Below are 18,457 nucleotides of genomic sequence, written 5' to 3' on the forward strand. Positions count from 1 at the left end.
AAATGACGTGCGTGGAGGTGTGAGGAAAGGATTTTTCCATCTGTTCCATCTCGGGCCGTTATGGCGTGGCCCTGTGCTCCCAGGCCTGCGTCTGTCTGTCTGTCTGTGAAGCTGTCAGAATAAACTAGGACTGATAAACAACTACAGGAGAAAGGGAGCAGCTTTTAAACTGGACTAGAGTTCATGACCTGAGACTTCTCCTCACATTAGAGATGTACAGTATGCCTGCAATGGTACAAAGGTTCCCCAACCGTGAGATAAGTAGTCAGCAGGATGCATGAATGGGACATCAGGAGTTGATGAGTTTGTCACCAGAATATTGACATCAGAGAAATTATGTTCATAGGTATTTTCAATGACATAAAAATGAATAAAAAAGTCACTGGCCATTATCCCACCCTACACCCCGAGTCAGCTTCTTTATTCTAGTAGTATTTGTTTTTAATATTTTTGGTGTCTAGTGATGTTCAGCCACTTGTCTAGTGATGTTCAGCCACTTGTCATGGCAACAACAACCAAATTGCCATTTCTGTCCATTGTTACGAGTCAAATGTTAGCGAAGCAGTACTTACCCGCGCATCTGTCTCCTACTGTAAAGTTTTACATTGTAGTTGCAGCAAAAACGTCCCCAAAATTTGTGGGTACTTTAAACACAAAACCTTTATGTTCAGATTCTTGCAGTGAAACAGGGTAAAGCCTTTAAACAAGAAGATCCAGCTCTGATTGGTCTCAGGTCACAGATGGACCACCAAGGTGATCTCTTGATTGAAGCCATCCCCCCTTTTTGCCCTCAGCAGATCTTAAATTTTCTTTTCTCTTCTTTTGTTGAAAGAAAATCAGAACCTTTACCAATGGGTGAACTGTTTTCAGTCTGGATATAAACAAGCGTGGACTTGTAACGAAGCCGTTCGGGATTACATTCACCCTCTTGGTGGGTTAAATATTGAGACATTTTTAAAATCTTAATGCACAAAAAGACGTTTCCATGCACCCAAACGAATGTGGTGTATAACTAAAGAGAAAAAAAAGGAGGAGCAGGTGTGTTTTCGTGCGAGGCCGAAGAGTTTCCATAGGTTAATTTGAAGGGAGCAGCTCAGCTCTGTTATCACATATGACGCAGCAGCACTTTGTTTTGCTGCTGCCGTGAAAAGTGTTTTCCAGCTAACCCAAACACGGTCTGTAGTAACAGTGATATTATCTACCTGAGCACGCGGGGCCCACCTGCGGGGCTCCGACACGGAGAAGGAGATGTTTTACCTTGTCTGCACGAATGGGCCCGGAGCAGGGAGGGGAGGTGGGGGTATGTAGGAGGAAACATACGGAGAGAGAATTTTACAAGTTAACACGCATGTTGCTGTTGGGGCAGGTTGAGCCTGCAGACTCTGACTTTTCATCAGCAGTTTTTCTTCGCTGTAACGGCCACACTGTCATTAATCAGATGTCTGGGACGGATAGGCACGCAAAGGGCTGGGTTCAAGACCTTTTGTTTGGATAGATGCCGGGCTAGCTGTATAAATAGCTACTGCCTGTTTTCTCAGTGTCTTTCAGAGAAAGTTCACCTCGAGTTCTGTAGAAGTGACGCATCTGCTGATGTCCTCCTCATCAATTAGACTAGTTATGCTGATTCTTGTGTAGTTTTCCTGTGGTGCACGCGGCTGGGTGTTGCTGTTCAGCCCGACAGCTGCTGTTTGTTCCGATGGATCAATGCACATCATGTAATAACCTCGCAGCCAGTTGGAGGAGATTAGGCCTTTTTTCTCTAATCAGACTTCCGTTCCTTAATCGTATTCATTTATGAATTATCACCAGATCAATATCTAATAGCGCTCACTACAAACAGTAGCATCTGCTCACAAGCCCGAGTTTCTAATTACACTTGCAATGAGCCATGTAATGTCTACACAGATTGGGGAAACTTTAGGGTTGTGGGAGTGCGGTCTCTCTCTAAAGCGGACAGATACGAGATATGCTGGGCTGTACCTTTATCGAACTGCATCTCTGGATCCAACTATCAACTCAAAACAGGTTAATCTAAGAAGAACTAATAGTTTAAAATGTGGAAGATTTAGAAATTCAGTTCCAGGTTTATGTGAAGTTATGCTATATAATTTTCAAAAGGCTTTAATAGGCTGAAGCAACAAGTCTGTCACGGCCCTTTTTAATAGATGATAATTGAGATCACAGATACTGAATGTGGATGGAATTTAATAGATATGTTGGGATTGAAATGTTTTTTTGGGATTGTTTTTGGTGTGACTCCTTGGTAATTCCAACATCACTGCTATATTCAAAGGAAAAACCCAGGAGTGGGATGTTTCTCCTCTCAATCAAAGACTAATGGAGATTCTTCAGGTTTAGACGGTGCAAAAATAGCTCGGTGGAGCCCCGCGGTAGGTTGACAGGCAGGCAAAGCATCTCGTGCCAACCTCTATGCGTGAGTAGAGTGTTTGGATCCTATTTCAAGTTTAGACAGAAAGGGGCTGAACGTCTGCCAGGTAAACAGTTCAGCACAGGTACTGATTTGGCCCCGTGTTTACGCTAACACAAAAACAGCCTACAGCACTGCTGAATAGCGCTAGATAAAGTGAGGTGTCTATGGCTGAGATCAATCATTGCTTCTTTTCCTTCTTTATCCACCTCCCACCCCCACTTAATCTCCTTCCCGGCCCCCCTCAGTCAGCATGCGAGGGGAATGTGGCGTGTGAAGAGCTGAACCTGACGATGGCAGCAGATAGGACAGACGTCAGCTGCTCTCACCCGGCTGAAGTTCGTGACAGAAACAGTAACACAGGTTTCTCAAGTAGTGGGTCTTCTTTTCATAGGGTTAACTTTTAATTGGACCGCCATCTTGACTCAGAGTCTCTGGAAATATGTGCGACAGTTTAGGATATCGGACAAATAAATATAAAGTTAATTATTTTATCTCCTGACATCATATTTGCCATCTCAACACGATGCAATCGTCATAACGCAAACCTGTAACATTCACCTATACGTCCCTAAGGCACTTATTCCATCAGAGTTTGGATTTATTTAACTCCTGAGAGTTAAATAATTCTGTTCATAATTTTTATGGACGGAATTTCTAGGTGCAGTCATGGTGTTGAGGGGGTCCGGTTTGTTGACCTCAGGATCGGGTCGATGTGGTCCTGTTGGCGTCATCGGCCCGTGACCTCCAACGATCACTGGATCGGTTCGCCGCCGCATGTGAAGCGGCTGGGATGGAAATCAGCACCTCCAAATCCGAGGCCATGGTTCGGAAAAAGGTGGAGTGCCTTGTCCGGGTCAAGGAGGAGATCCTGCCCCAAGTGGAGGAGTTCAAGTACCTCGGGGTCTTGTTCAAGAGTGAGGGAAGAATGGAGCAGGAGGTCAACAGGCGGATCGGCGCGGCGTCCGCAGTAATGCGGACTCTGCACCGGTCTGTAGTGGTGAAGAGAGAGCTGAGCCAAAAGGCAAAGCTCTCGATTTACCGGTCGATCTTCGTTCCTACCCTCACCTATGGTCATGAGCTTTGGGTAATGACCGAAAGAACAAGATCACGGGTACAAGCGGCCGGAATGAGCTTCCTCCGTAGGGTGGCTGGGCTCTCCCTTAGAGAGGGTGAGAAGCTCTGCCATCCGGGAGGAGGTTGGAGTAGAGCCGCTGCTCCTCCGCATAGAAAGGAGCCAGATGAGGTGGCTTGGGCACCTAGTTGGGATGCCCCCTAGACGCCTCCCTGGTAGGGTGTTCAGGGCATGTCCCTCCAGTAGGAGGCCCCCGGGAAGACCCAGGACACATTAGAGAAACTATGTCTCTCAACTGGTCTGGGAACGCCTGGGGATCCCTCCGGATGAGCTGGAAGAAGTAGCTGGGGAGAGGGAAGTCTGGGCTTCTCTTCTTAGGCTGCTGCCCCCGCGACCCGACCCCGGATAAGCGGTAGAGGATGGATGGATGGATGGATGGATGGATGGATGGATGGATGGATGGATGGATGGATGGATGGATGGATGGATGGATGGAGATCAGCAAATATCCCAAATAGAAGAAGACATTTAAATAAACCAGAGTGGATTGTGGGGAAATCGGTGCAATGGTGGAAACTGACCAGTGGAAAATTATACAGGAGGATTGCTTCACTGTACAGTTGCATTGATAATAATAATGATAATATTCATGATAATAACAATACTTGATCTATATAACACATTTCAAACACAACCTGCTGTGAGTTGGCCTTTGCGTCAGGTTCACAGTTTTGCACTGCGATGTGGGTTTTACATGTGTAAGGGCAATAAAGAGCAAGCGTTAGGCCATAAAGATACCCCAAGGGGAACCCAGTGTGACATCACTCCTTTTGCATGTCTCTGCAGTGCCAGGCTGTACTTCACCTGAATGTTACCTGTACTTCAACTCTTAATTTAATTACTTAAATTACACAAGTGTTGGCTCTGATTATTTTGAAGTATCTATTTTTCCGTGTCTGTTGGTCCGACAGGGTGTGCGCACCTCAGGTAAGAATGCGGAGCAACTCAAAATAGCAACAGGTTGCTGCTATGTGAGTTCAGATTATAGTGAGGCATTTTATTTATTATTCAGACTTATTTATTAGCAACTGACACAAAGAAACCATTTGCACATATGAACACTGCATGAGGCCCTCATATCAATATTTAGAATACTTATTTACACTCACCTCCACAGTCATTTCAAACTGCTCCTGTAGATGTTTAACAATGTGAAGATTTGCGTTTTGTGACTGAATTGTTAACCATTCCCTCAACCCCAGTGCTGCAGTGGGATCCCACACAGGTAATGTTGTGGGGAGCTTTGCATTTAAAGAAGAAACCTGTTAGAATGCATGTCTCCTTCTTCAAAAAATACACACACACACACACACACACACACACAGACACACCTGGACAGATACGCAGCTGCACAACAGCAACCCTTCCACACAAACCTCTGCACTGCATGAACTTCTTTTTTTCCCTTTACAGACTTGTGAAGACACTAATGTGCAAACCTGTGCATGTGAAAGCAGCAATGTCAGCCATCAAGAGCTTCAGTGACAGACTGCTTTTGCAGCAGGGAATCTGGAGAATCTCAGCCATGCAGCGCCTCTTGTTGCCGTTCCTCTCTGCTCCCGTCCACCCACAAGCCTGTGCTTTGTTTACAGAAAGGGATGGGGGTTGGACACCCTTCACTCACAAAGAAGAAGAAGAAAAAACAAAGATGAGATACAGGTAAGAAGTCAACCGGAGACACGCAGACAAGAGTTAGCGTGTGAGCACCGAGTGCTGCAGAGGTGTGGCTATTTTTGGAGCTGTAAAGGATTCACCCACTGAGTTTACATTACTGGAATTCCACTTGTGTCAGCACTTAAAAGAAATCACTACTCCCGCTTAGCAGAGCTAAAACAACTAAGTGCCAATTTTAGGACTGACATTAACAAGTTATATAACCGTATGGTTCTCAATGACCTCAGTGGCCTGACAATTAAAGCAATTTCACTGCATTAAGCATAATTTTCCACAAGAACCTCAGGCGAAAACTTGATCCCGACCTTCTCGAATAGCATTCTCAAATAAGCCTTAATCCATATCTGGGCGGAAATGATAGCATGATACGTTCTCAATCCCTGTGGGGAAACAGTCTGATTCCAAATTGTAGAGGATAACAAAAACTGAACAGGTGTGCTCCCTTTCACGGCAAATCGCTGGAGCACAGGTGTGTGCAGCTGAAATCGAATACAGCTCTGCATCACGCCTGTGCACGCACACACACCTGTCAACCAGGAGTGTACAGTTCACTCTGTCCTCGCGTGAGTGTTATGGCAGCAATAATTACGTGCCTGTGTTTTCCTCATCTCTGGTTTTGGACTCGCAACAGTTTCCTGTCTGGGTTTCGACAACAGCGCTTTGGTTTCGCCAGAAGAAGCCGCTTCCATAATTTCAATTTGGCCAGATCACGTCTGATGACCTTCGCCTCCTCCGTCCGCTATTATCTGAGACTTATCAGCTGGATCAGTGGTGACGGTGTTAACTATAACCCTACACAATAACCCTCTAACCCTACACAAACTGAGGCATAAACTGTCGTACAGGCCCCGATGGGGTGCAGGAGACTCAGAGTGCATTTCTGGGGATAACCTGTAGACAGCAGAAGCAGCTCATAATGGCGGGTTATTATTTCCTATTGTCTTATATCCGTCTACAGATTCAGTGTAGTCGAACACAGGATCACATGCAGTGTTCTATAAGCATGCTGAGAATGACAGAGGTGATCTCTAGAGGCTTCAGGAAAGTCCGAGCCAGTGCGTGAAGGTGTGGCGGGGGAAAAAAAAGTTTAATGATTATTGCTGGCCTGAGGCCAAGCTCATAACTCATTTTACTTCTCTGGCTTTACTGTTGTCTCGCTGAAGGGTGCTGACAGGCGGAGAGTTAGTCTGACACAAAAATTTGGTTTGCAGATGTTAGGGGTGGCAGTTTACTTAGATCCTTTTGGAGTGGCTACAAACAGTGTGGTTTCACCAAAGGTGTGATGCAGCCTTGATGTGTGTTTTTAACCAGAAATTGTTATTAATGCAGAGCAGAGTTATAAAAGACTAAATACTTATCACTGTTTTGCCTTTTGGAAGTTTTTCCTCGGCAATTATGAAGTGTAGCATAATAATTCTGCCAACAGGGGGCAGCTGTAAGGGTTTCTGTGATAAATAAAAGATTGCTTCGTTTTGGGTTTGCACGCTGGGTGTTTTACGTACCTGTCCGTTCGCACCTCACTAATTACCCCCACCCGGTCCTGTGCCACGGCACCATCTACTTGTTATATAACTGGGTCGCTTCAATGGAGTCGGGCTGGAAGCCCCGCCCTTGGGCCGTCCCCTTGGAGAGTCATTATATTATAGGAAGACCAGCGTGTCTCCGGAGACAGACCTGTGCGCTGCGGCTTCAGACAGACTGAAGTTGCTTTTTTAAAAAAAACGAAAGAAAAAAACCTGAAGCGCTCCTAGACTTTCCCCGCAAACGGAAGCGCTGCACCTGCTCCACCAAGGAAGAGAACAGATTACAGCGGGGGGAACGCTTTGAGAAGAGGATTTTTTTCAGCTGGGAAATGAAACTTGAAGTTTTCTCTGCGCACCACTTCGGACAGAAGGCCATGGTGGAGTTGTGCATGGATGCAGAGGGGAGAGTCCCGTCTCCGCTCTCCGGAGACGAGCTGGGATCAGATGGGGACTGCGTGGCCAACAGCCCGGCACCTGTCGCGCAGAGCGGAGACGGCAGCAAGGGAAAGCCCTACACCCGCAGACCCAAGCCACCTTACTCCTACATCGCGCTCATCGCTATGGCAATCAGAGAGTCGAGCAGCGGCCGACTTACTCTGGCGGAGATCAACGACTATCTGATGAAGAAGTTCCCGTTTTTCCGGGGCAGCTACACCGGCTGGAGGAACTCCGTGCGCCACAACCTGTCACTAAACGACTGCTTTCTCAAAGTCCTGCGAGATCCGTCCAGGCCGTGGGGGAAGGACAACTACTGGATGCTCAACCCGCAAAGTGAGTACACCTTTGCGGATGGAGTCTTCCGTCGCAGGAGGAAGCGCATCGCCAAGAGGTCGCTGAAGGAACAGGAGGGCGCGGACAGCCCAAGTGAAAACACCCGCTATCCCACCCCAGAGGAGAGAGTGGGGGGTAGCAAGTTCTCCAGCCCCTTCACCATTGAGAGCATCCTCAGCACACCCTTCAAACGAAAGGAGGAGAGCCACGTGGATGCAGACGCACACGCGCTCGGTTTCTACTGGTCCCCAGGGGCGCACTTGCTGCCCTATACAGTGGGCTACCCGGTGCAGCACACGTACCCGTCAGAGGGCGCGCACGGAAGCATAGAGCCCGGCAGGGACACGCGCACATACCCCCAGCAGACGGCACCCAAGGGCACCCTGCACGCGCTCACGGTGCCAAACAAGGCGCGAGGTTTCCATATAGACTCTTTACTGTCCTGAAGAGTTGTGTGTTATTATTCCCTCCTTTGCTTTTTGTTTCCCCTCATGTGCACTTCCTGTGGACGACTTCCGACCCTGTCCTCTAGACCCAACTGTTGATTATTTTACAGTCAGACAAACACAGATGGTGTGTTTATATTTGTGTGCGGTGACGGGACAAATAGATGCTGTCATCGTGGAACATTCCTTGCTCTGCCCCCTCCCTCTTCCATGTTTATGAATCCATGTTCACTGCTCATTTCTACTGTAGTCTCTGACAGCAACCAAATGCAAGTGGGAAAAAAAGAAATAAATCTATTAAAGTGTATTTATATTTATCGTATTTTGGATGATCTGCTGTATGGAATGTTGTTGTATATGTAAATGAAATAAATATTGACTGAGCTGCGATGACAGCTGTCGTGATCCTGGCGTTTTCCTCATGTTTAATGATTCATGCGTAATCTTTTTTGAATAAATCACAACGTGCGACAACAAGTCCATGGATTTCACTGAGTTGTTAATTTGGGTAATCAGAAAGAGGGGAGAGAGCGTTACACCTGCAGGTAACCTGCAAGCAAAAACTGTATGGGATTCATTTAGAGAGTTGTTGTAAAACAGGAGTTAGTAAAGAAAGAAATAATCAAATAAAATAATTAAACTTGTTTCAAGTTCAGCGTGCTGCCAATTTCCAGTGACATAGATCAAGGATTAAACTCATAGCAAAAACAGCGAAGTTAAGGACGGTTTATTTCTCAACACATGAATAAGGTAAGATCAACAAATAAATCAGCTAAAATGACTCAATTAATGCAGACATGCCTGTATGATGAGGATTATTATTGCAACAATAACAATATAGGCAGGGATAATAATGATAATAATAATGATAATGATGATGATAATAATAACAATAATAATAATAACAATAATAATAACAATAATAATAATAATAATAATAATAGCTGTTTATTATGTTTCTTGAGCGTCCTCGGACGGTTTTGATAATGTCGCTACAGAAGAAGAAAATCCTTGAAAATTATACCCCGACGACAACAGAGGGTTTGTAGCTAAATTATTTGTCAAGGATCTCGTTCGTGTATTAAATTTTAACACAGTCCCTTGGGATGAAAAACGATTCAAAATTGAAAAATGTTTTCAAACGTTTCGAAAACTGTTTCGTCGAACTTTTCTAAACTTTGTCACGTGTCATTATTTTTCTTGTCGAGCCTGTTTAGATGCAGCGCCCAGTTGCTCCACGCGACCCCCGATTGCTCCGCGCGTGCCTGAACGCGCAAGAACGCGCAGAAACGCGGAACGATCCGACAGGTGACAGGTGAGACCCGCGCCTGGTTTCAGGGACAATGCTGCAACCTGCAGGTGAAACGCCAGAACAGCACACCTGTCTGTGCCGAAGCCACGTGACCCGCGTCTCCATGGCAGCCCTTTGTTTACAAACATCCCCCCTTCGGCTTGTCCTGAATCATGTGGAGCCAGTGCGGGGACGCGGTCTGACCCGGGACCGAGTGTAGCCCTGTAAGTCATTCAAGGTGGGTACAATGTTAGGAAGTCCGACAAATGGACCGCGCCTGACCTTCCAGAGTCCCGGTGGCTGCTCCAAACCTGCCAGCTCCGAAACAGGAAACCCTGAGGGGAACGAAAAAGATAAATACCATGATATTACCGGTCAAACACCTGATAAAGGCTTCGTTTTCATACACGACTGTTGAAAGCCTGGAAGAGCGCAGAACTACATGATTAATACAAGTTTGGTCGATAAAGAAGTTTAAAGAGCTGTGCTCTTTTCCTTAAAGTGGTTTTGTTTACGTAATTGAAATCAGTTTCTGACCATTGTGATTGGTCAGAAGGAGGTCGCCTGCGGTCAGACAAAACTCTCCAAATTGTCGTATTTTATGGGATAAACAATTTTTCAGCCTAAACATGAAAATAAACAGAAGGCCCTATTATGTCGGTTCACACGGGCCTCCGTGCGCGACTGAGCCCCAGAGAGCAGCTCTTCAGCACAAACCACCGCGGAATAACTCGCGGTGGGCCGCCGACCACTTCACATTTCCAACAAGGTTAATTTGGGAGTGCAAATCATCCCGGTGCGTAAGAGCAGCAGCCGGAGCGACGTCTTCAAAGCTCCGGAGAACAAAGATTCCCTCTGCAAGCATCCTGATCTCGGCGGGGGTCAGACGTTCTGATGTCGCAGGAAATTTCTGGGTCCGTTCAGATCTTCGCGCCCGCGCGTTCCTGTGCGCGCGCGTGTGTTATAATTCCTAAGCTGCAGATTCTTTGTTCTGCAATGTGGAAATGGAGTTTAGTTGCCTTACTGTTTGGGAAGTTCATATTTGTATGGACTAGTTTCCTCTAATATATAGGTGTATAGATATATTTATGTAAAAAGAGTCATATAGCATGACATGTCGGACAAATCCGTGTGTGATGTCTCCAAAGGGGAGGAAACTGTCGACGCCCGTTCGCCTAATTTCGCTTTTCTCTCTAATGAACGTGAGGCCCATGGGACCGGCTCTGGCCCGGGGCGGTAAGCTGACACTGGCGCGCTGTGTGTGGTATCCAGGGCCGGGCTTGATGGAAAAAGCCTGCTTCCACTCATGTCAAAGTCATTTACTCAGAACAACCCCCCGCTTACACACGCACGGTGAAGACCACCGCCTCCCCATCTCTCACACTCCTTACCCCAGTGCGCCACCGCGACAGTTTGTTTTTGTTATCCTCTGGACCCGTTCGGGAGGAAATTATGAGCAAAATAACACAAATAATGCAAGATTGTCCGCTCGTATTGCTCCGCGGAGATGCTTTTGGATCCTTTCTGGCGCAACTGTTGCAGAGTTTGGAGAATCGAGATTTCTCTGGTGTATTTTATTGTACGTTGGCGTGTTAAGAAACTATACAACCTGTTGCAGATCAGGCTGAGATCACAGCGTCACATCTGCATTTTCTTTTGTTTTCGATAGGTGTGTGTGTGTGTGCGTGTGTGTGTTGGGAGGGGGGTGTCGTGTGGCGCTGTTAATTAGTTCGCCGGGGGGAGGTTTGATAGACGGCTTAAATGGGGTTTTGCCCGAACACGGGGAGTTGAGGGGCTTCAACGGTGCCTAGGAAGGCAACTGCACTTGGGCCTGGTTTGGCAACGACGAAGAGGGGGGGGGGGGGGGGGCTGGATTCGCCACTGATGTCAGAGATTTGCAGGCCCAGAGTGGGGCTGAAGAAAGGAGAGGGGAGGGGGCTCTCGCAGAGGGGAGAAAGATTTATGAAATGATAGGTGCTCGAGCTTTGTTTGGCTGGACTGTTGTGCGCAATAAGTCACAGAGTTTTCCCGTTTCCTCCGCATGACGGACTATTAAGGCAGCTGATGGCCACCCGGCAGGCCACAACACCACTTCGCGCCGCCGTGACACCCAGGAGAACCTCTACGTCGAGCCCTGGACACTCGGTCTCCGCTGGATAACCAGCCCCCCACTCTCTCTTCCTCTTCCTCTCTCTCTCTCTCTCTCTCTCTCTCTGCAAGTGGGTTCTGCATGCGTCAAGGGAACATTGTGCGTAACGCTGGAGTCGTGCGTAACTGGAGACCGATTCTACTCCATTTTGGATTGGGATTGTGCATAACATTGGCGGCGTAACGCTCGCCTGCGAGGACACCGACCCCTGGATCCAGAGACATTCCTCTTCCGAGATATTTTGCGTCTCGCCTTTTCTCCCTCCCTTTCCACACTCCACGCCAGTCGTACGTCAGAGCTGAGATGACGACCGAGACCCCTCAGCAGCAGCTGGACCCTCCGCCTCCTCTGAGATCCAGCCCGGCGTCCGGCGTTCTGCACCCAGCCATGCTGAGTCCACAAGCCGCCACGGAAAGTTCGTCGAGCGCCATTAAAGGAAAGAAGACAAGCTCGGGTTTGCGGCGACCGGAAAAGCCTCCTTACTCCTACATCGCTCTCATCGTAATGGCAATACAGAGCTCCCCAACCAAGAGACTGACGCTCAGCGAGATCTACCAGTTCCTCCAGGCGCGCTTCCCATTCTTCAGGGGTTCATATCAGGGCTGGAAGAACTCAGTTCGACATAATCTTTCCTTGAACGAGTGCTTCATCAAGCTGCCCAAGGGGCTGGGCAGGCCGGGGAAGGGCCATTACTGGACCATTGATCCGGGCAGTGAGTTCATGTTCGAGGAAGGCTCCTTTCGCCGCAGACCAAGAGGCTTCAGGAGAAAATGTCAAGCGCTCAAGCCCATGTACCGGATGATGAACGGCATAGGATTCGGCACCTCCATCCTGCCGCAGAGTTTTGACTTTCAGGCTCCGTCCGCCACCCTGGCCTGTCACGGCAACAGCTACAACTTGGACATGATGAGCAACTCCATGGCCGGGGGCTACGACGGGCTAAGCGGTGGCCACCACGTACCCCACATGTCTCCGAGTCCTGGCTCCACGTACATGGCGAGTTGTCCGGTGCCGCCCAGCGGGGAGTACGGACCGGACAGCAGCAGCAGCCCCGTCCCGTCCTCCCCCGCCATGGCGAGCGCGCTGGACGGCCACTCTCCGTACGCCACTACTTCCGCACACTGGGCATCCTCCGGCGGGTCCCCATACATCAAACAGCAGCCTCTGGCCTCCAGCAGCCCCGCATCCTCTGGTTTACACTCTGGCATGTCCGCATACTCCCTGGAGCAGAGTTATCTCCACCAGAACGGCAGGGACAGTCACAGCAGCGACATCTCAGGTAGGACCATGGCGCGTCTGGATTTCGGTGGGGTTGAAATAAATCCGTGATATTAAATATTTGTCTCTGAACATTGTCCAGTTGATCCGGCGGACCGACGAAGCCGCCTGCTGTGCAGATTTCTCTGCAGCCCAGGCCGATTTCCAACTTTTAATCGGAATATAATTAGGAATATAAAGGACGGAATGGCTGATCAGTCAATAACTGAAAGAGGAATTGACGTTTTTATTTTATCGGGCCAAAACAAGGTTTGGGGGGGTATTTCCCTGCGTTTCCTCCAGTCTAAATGCTTTTATTTATTTTTTTTAAATAATTTTCAAAAGCTTAAATAAATATGGCCCTTCAGTAAAAGCAGCCTAATAGAGTCAGCTGAGGTGTTTGGAGTCGCTGGTGCTCTGGAGGAGTTTTAATCCTCTCAACAATTGTTCCCTGGGTATTTTTGCCTCATTGACAGAGTCAAACACGCTTTTATGGCGGCGCTCTCTCCGTTAGTTCCCCGTCGTTAATCCGAGCACCGCAGGCCGAAGCTTCCCTCCAGTCTGGGGAGTCACCGAGCCGAGCAGCACGCTGAGGCCCCGGAGGGTCCCGCATGTTAACCAAACAAAGGCAGTGCGGGTCGGACCACACCGGCCGAGGGATTGGATCAGACCTGATGAAGCTTTACGAAGCGTCTGAGCCGGAGTGCGTGAAGGCTGCGGGGTCACTGTCGCTCCATGTGTGTGTGTGCGGCCCGGAGGATAAAGTCCGCTGTCTTTCCCCAGAAAAAACACTCACATCTGGAGTCCTTATGACCCCGCAGAAGCCAAACATTCCATTTATTTTTCTGAGTCTGGAAATAGAAGCTGGCTCACGGAGTCTCATTTAAATATTCACGCTGTTTTCACGCGTGAAGAATCACTAACAGGCTCATAAAAATATCATTTTAACTAGTTTGATAACTTTATTTGAATAATAAACTATAATAAATACTTGAAGATTCCACAATATTAAAAAAAAAAGTCTCCAACCATAAGGACATCCGGTTTATGTTCGCAGAGAGTAAACTAACATTAAAACAGGTAAATTGAAACCTGAAAGTTGTTAACGGTCACGTGACCTTTGGAAAAAAAATTACATGATTTTTTCTGCTGTACGTCTAAAATAAGTTATAATTTTTGGCCATTTAATAAAAACAGAAGCATATCACTTTTTCTTCCTTTTACTGTTTTGCGGTTCTGTAGGAAATAGTTGCTGAAATCAAAGGAATTCTTATACTGTCATCTTGTGGAAGATTTATACACGACAAGTGTGGAAAGTTGCTTCTCACAAACTAAATCACGCGTTTAAAAAACGAGCCCAATGCTAATATAGGTATTTATGAGTATTTATGAGTAAGGAATGACCGTCTTCTGTCACTTCTTTAGATTTCAGCTCTTTAGACCCATCGTGCAGATCTTTATCTTTCTATTTCCCACTGAAATCTCACTGATGTCTGTTAAGACGCACGTGTGTGATGACCACCTGTGTTCCCCCCGCAGTGGGCATCCCGCGCTATCAGAGCCACTCCTCGGTGTGCGACAGGAAAGACTTCGTGCTCAACTTTAACGGCATCTCGTCCTTCCACCCGTCGGCGGGCGGCTCCTACTACCACCACCACCACCACCACCACCCGCAGAGCGTGTGCCAGGACATCAAACCCTGCGTGATGTGAGCGCTGCCGCCACTCTGGACTCCCGCACGGAGCCCCCGCGGAAGCTGCACGTAGACGAAAAGTGGACATTTCTGAAGATTGTCTCTTTTTTTTATGAATAATATTATTAATTTGAAGGATCCGCACCGGGATGTACCGTGCTGCTCCCTCACGCTTCGCCTCCGACGCGGCTGAAGAGTTTTTATTTGGCTGCACTGAAGGAAATGAATGAAGAACCTCCAGAGGCCTTTAAAGAGAACCACTGTGCCCAAAACAACCAAGACCAGCGTTTACTTCTTCAAAAGAAGCTTCAGAAATACGACATTTGATGCGTTTGCTCCAATAACAAGTGCAAACTAAATGTAATCTATGTACTTATGTTCTATCTTAACCACACACGACGCTTCATGCTTCAAAGATGAACTGCAACGTTGCACTTATTGTATAACCGACTCTGTCCTGTAAAATGCCTCAATAAAGCTGACATATATTTTAGGCTACTTTGTCCTGACGTGATTTCAGCTGAAGATTGTTGCAGGGCTTTAAATGTCACGAGCACGTCTCCAGATCTGAGATCAGCGCTGAAAATGATCGCGTAGAATACAATTCAATTGATTTTAGAGAAATAAAGAGTCGCCCGGTCACGTTGGATGAAGCCAGATAGGCTCCAAAGAGAAAGGGAACTCCGTGTAAATCGGTTTAAATGGAAGGTGTATTGCTAAACAAAAACAAACAAACAAAAAAGCAAATCCAGAATACATCTTTTTAGTCTTTTAGTTTAGTCATCTTTTTCTTTCTACCAGCATTGTCAGCAGAGATGAACTAAGCTTTTTTGTTGTCGCGTTGACGCGCAGAGAACTTTTCCAAAAAGTTGAGAGATTGAAATTCAGCTTCATATGAAGAATTATTATACTGCATGTTTACGACGAACAGAAAACGACAATTTAGTTTGTATTATTTCACAAATGTCCCGATTCTTTTGAGAGCGGACGTATTTTTAAGTGTATTTTCTAAATGAATACTTCCCCACGCAGGGAACTCGACAACTGACGCGCAGCAAAGATCTTTCATTTCACTATTTATGACGAGAACTAATGTTGAAATTCAAAATTATTTTCTGCTAGATTTTTATGAACATCAAGGGGTTGTACTGTCCTGACAATGTTGCCCCATTTCAAGTCATCACAAAACCTTTAAGTGTATTTGGATGTGGTTTAGATTCTGTCTATTAATCGGATTATTTAATCTATTTGGTGTCTTTTGTATGCATCTCGGTGCGATTATATATCTAAAAGAAAGATAATTTTTCACCTTATTTAAACGATGTTTGCACCATGAGGAATAAAGACAAAAATCTAATAAAAACAGAGATTAAAAAAAAACAAACAAATTCTGCGTGTTTTAAAGGAGACTGAAAATCTCCAGTTTGCACATTTACGCAGAGGAACAAATGTAGTTACAGTGCGTGTGTGAAGAAGTAACATACTGGTATTTTTAGAAACCAGTGCACATCAGAGCTGCCAACCAACCAGAGACCAGAAGTGTTTTAGCTGCAGCATCTGGCGTTCAAACTATTTTAAATAACTGATGAAAGACAAAAGCGTCTGAAAATTATGATTTGTGCTTAAATTAATACATCCACGCGCTTATTTTTCATGCTTGTATGGCTCAAAACTAAAATAAAATATTAATTTGGGGATAATCTTTGCAGACTTTGCAGTGCTTTGGTCCTCAGACACAACAAATGTGTCTACGATTCAAATATTGAGTAAAAAAAAATAAAAACCAAAAACCTCACAATAAAATACCGAAACGTATATGATTGTCATCAGTTGCAATAGTAATAGTAGAATTAGTGAGCTATGAATTCAAAAGTTAATTTGTTTTTTCCGTGCAGGTTTCTCTCTTATATGCTGGACTTTGTCGCCATCTAGTGGTCACGCTAGATAGGCTCATTCTGTGATGACTGGCCAGAAAAACAGCATATTTGTAGTTTAAAAGTAACACCTGCAGTATTCTTGTATCCCATTAAACAGTATCCAGTGATCCACTGTAGTGATAGTGTGTGGATTATTATTTTATTTTCAAAAAGGACTTCGACTGGGGCCAAGTATATATGCAATTTTCTTCTTTTCTGCCAGGTCCCCCCCCCCCCCCCCTTTTTCATTTGATTAAAAAAAAAAAAAATCCTGTTTTGTAAGATAAAAAAAGCACAGACATGAATATGACCATCTGCACGTGTATAAGATAAAGGGTCCTTATATCATAAAAATGCAGTTTAGCATAACATTTAGTTTAGCATTTGTATCACTGTAAAATATCAGGAAACCTCATGTAATATTGTCCCCTGAATTATTTGTGCTAATTGGCAAAAAGTTGAACTAAAGTTTGAACAGCATGTTTCAAATTCACCAGACTTACAGAGCTGAAGCTGTCATATCCTCCTCCTCATCATCATCCTCTTCCTCAGACATCTCAGTTTACTCTAAGGGATCAATCATTCTGCATTAGCCAGTTGAAAAAAAACCCCATTATTATTGACATGAAAGTGATGGATCCATCAGCTTTACCTGACTGGTGGTGGCACTTCCGTGCAGCAGGTCCTGAAAGGCACATAAAGAAGAGAAACAGTCTCTGGTGGTATTTCATGACGCTCTGCCCCCTGCTGGACACCGTTGGTAAACATTTGTCTTCTGACCCTCCCACATTCAACACTTAGAAGAACTCTGACGGTTCTTATCTCCACTCTAGAAGAACCATTTGCAGTGTTGCATTTGTAAGAGTGTGACATAAGGATGATAACAAATTAAAAGATCGGAGGTGGCTGCGTCTGACTGACAGAAACACGAGGAATGTTTCACATCAGCGTTTCTCTGGATGACAGAAAAAACTTTTTAAAGGGAGATAAAGAAGTCAGTGTTGGCGTAATGATTCGGATATTTGCCTTTGACTTCCTTTGATATTCAACACAGCCAATACAGGACTGAGACATACTGAAATCCATCAATCTCGTGGGAAAACAAAATTAGTCCTACCAGTTGAGGATGGTGGTCAGGTAAATAAAACTAAATCAAACAAAAAAAAAAATGACGAAAAGGTCAAAAACGATGATTGGAAAACGACATATCCCTGCCTAAACATGCCTCTGACCTGATTCCATCATGGAGGTGGGAGACGTTAACCAGCTTAACCAGTTATTGGTGATTATAAGAGCTTCTCCGTGTCTTCCTTTAGGGGGATGTTAGCAGTCATTATCAGTTTTCTGCGACAGAAGGAACCCTTGAATAAGAAAAAAAAGGAAGAAAAGGGAAAACAGGAAACAAAATCGAAAAACCCCAGAGGAGCCTGCGGTTCACAGCATTCCCAGAAGGGGGCAGTATTTAACTAAATTTGGTGTCCTGCTGCGTGAACTCTGTATCTCTGTGTCCTCTCTATGTCCTTGTAGAAATATTTCCATTTAATTCCACCTCTTTCAGAAAAAAGAATTTAGATTTTATGCAGAAAGATCCTTCATAAAATGAACATAACCAGTTATTTAGAGAAATGAGCTTCACAGCAGTGAAGGTCGTCATCTGGAAACTAGAGAGAATAAAAACATGGAGAAACGGATCAAATAATGCCTCCTGACTTGATTTGAAATGGCGTGCAAATATAGACTGTTGAGGGAGTTTGTGCTCCACCATGTGTGAGAATTAAACAAATCATCATGAGCTTAAATCAGAAACAGTGAAGTGTGGAGTAAAAACCTTCCCGCTTGTAGTTCCCAGGGCCTTATTTGGAGTACCAGACAAATGCGGGTATTAAATATCAGGATTGAGGGGAGTCCCACACTGGGAGACACTGTGTGGCCTTGAGAACACTTGTACCCACCTCGAACCAATCAGAACATTAATGTTCTGCACATGGATGATTGGCAGCTATTTATTTAAGAACCGGTTCCAATGTCCTTCTGAGGGCATGACTTTGAGGTCCTGGGATATTTATGAAAGCTGTCTTAGTTTAATTAGGACTTTATATAAACACTGCTGATGACAGAGAAGTTTCAAAGTCACTTCACTCCAAAACCTCCCAGATAACCATGTGAAATTATAG

General features: G+C 45.7%; 2 protein-coding genes and 1 long non-coding RNA gene across 3 annotated transcripts; 2 read left to right on the forward strand and 1 right to left on the reverse strand.

Moving 5' to 3' along the window:
* The first annotated feature begins 6,881 nt into the window (after positions 1-6,881).
* foxq1b (forkhead box Q1b) lies at positions 6,882-8,382 on the forward strand. Its single transcript, XM_003978243.3, has one exon. The coding sequence runs from the start codon at positions 7,090-7,092 to the stop codon at positions 7,975-7,977; it is 888 nt and encodes a 295-aa protein (XP_003978292.2). The 5' UTR covers positions 6,882-7,089; the 3' UTR covers positions 7,978-8,382.
* Positions 8,383-8,549: 167 nt separating this feature from the next.
* On the reverse strand, positions 8,550-17,727 carry LOC105417989 (uncharacterized). Its single transcript, XR_965419.2, has 3 exons — positions 16,936-17,727; positions 16,787-16,850; positions 8,550-9,603 (listed from the first exon to the last, which is right to left on the reverse strand). It is a non-coding gene; the product is annotated as an uncharacterized lncRNA (long non-coding RNA).
* On the forward strand, positions 11,216-14,865 carry foxf2b (forkhead box F2b). The gene is made up of 2 exons (XM_003974427.3): positions 11,216-12,696; positions 14,214-14,865. Exons 1-2 carry the CDS (start codon positions 11,721-11,723, stop codon positions 14,384-14,386), a joined length of 1,149 nt encoding a protein of 382 aa, XP_003974476.1. The 5' UTR covers positions 11,216-11,720; the 3' UTR covers positions 14,387-14,865.
* Positions 17,728-18,457: the final 730 nt, after the last annotated feature.

Source organism: Takifugu rubripes, chromosome 20 (genome assembly GCF_901000725.2).
Source record: "Takifugu rubripes chromosome 20, fTakRub1.2, whole genome shotgun sequence".
Taxonomy (NCBI): domain Eukaryota; kingdom Metazoa; phylum Chordata; class Actinopteri; order Tetraodontiformes; family Tetraodontidae; genus Takifugu; species Takifugu rubripes.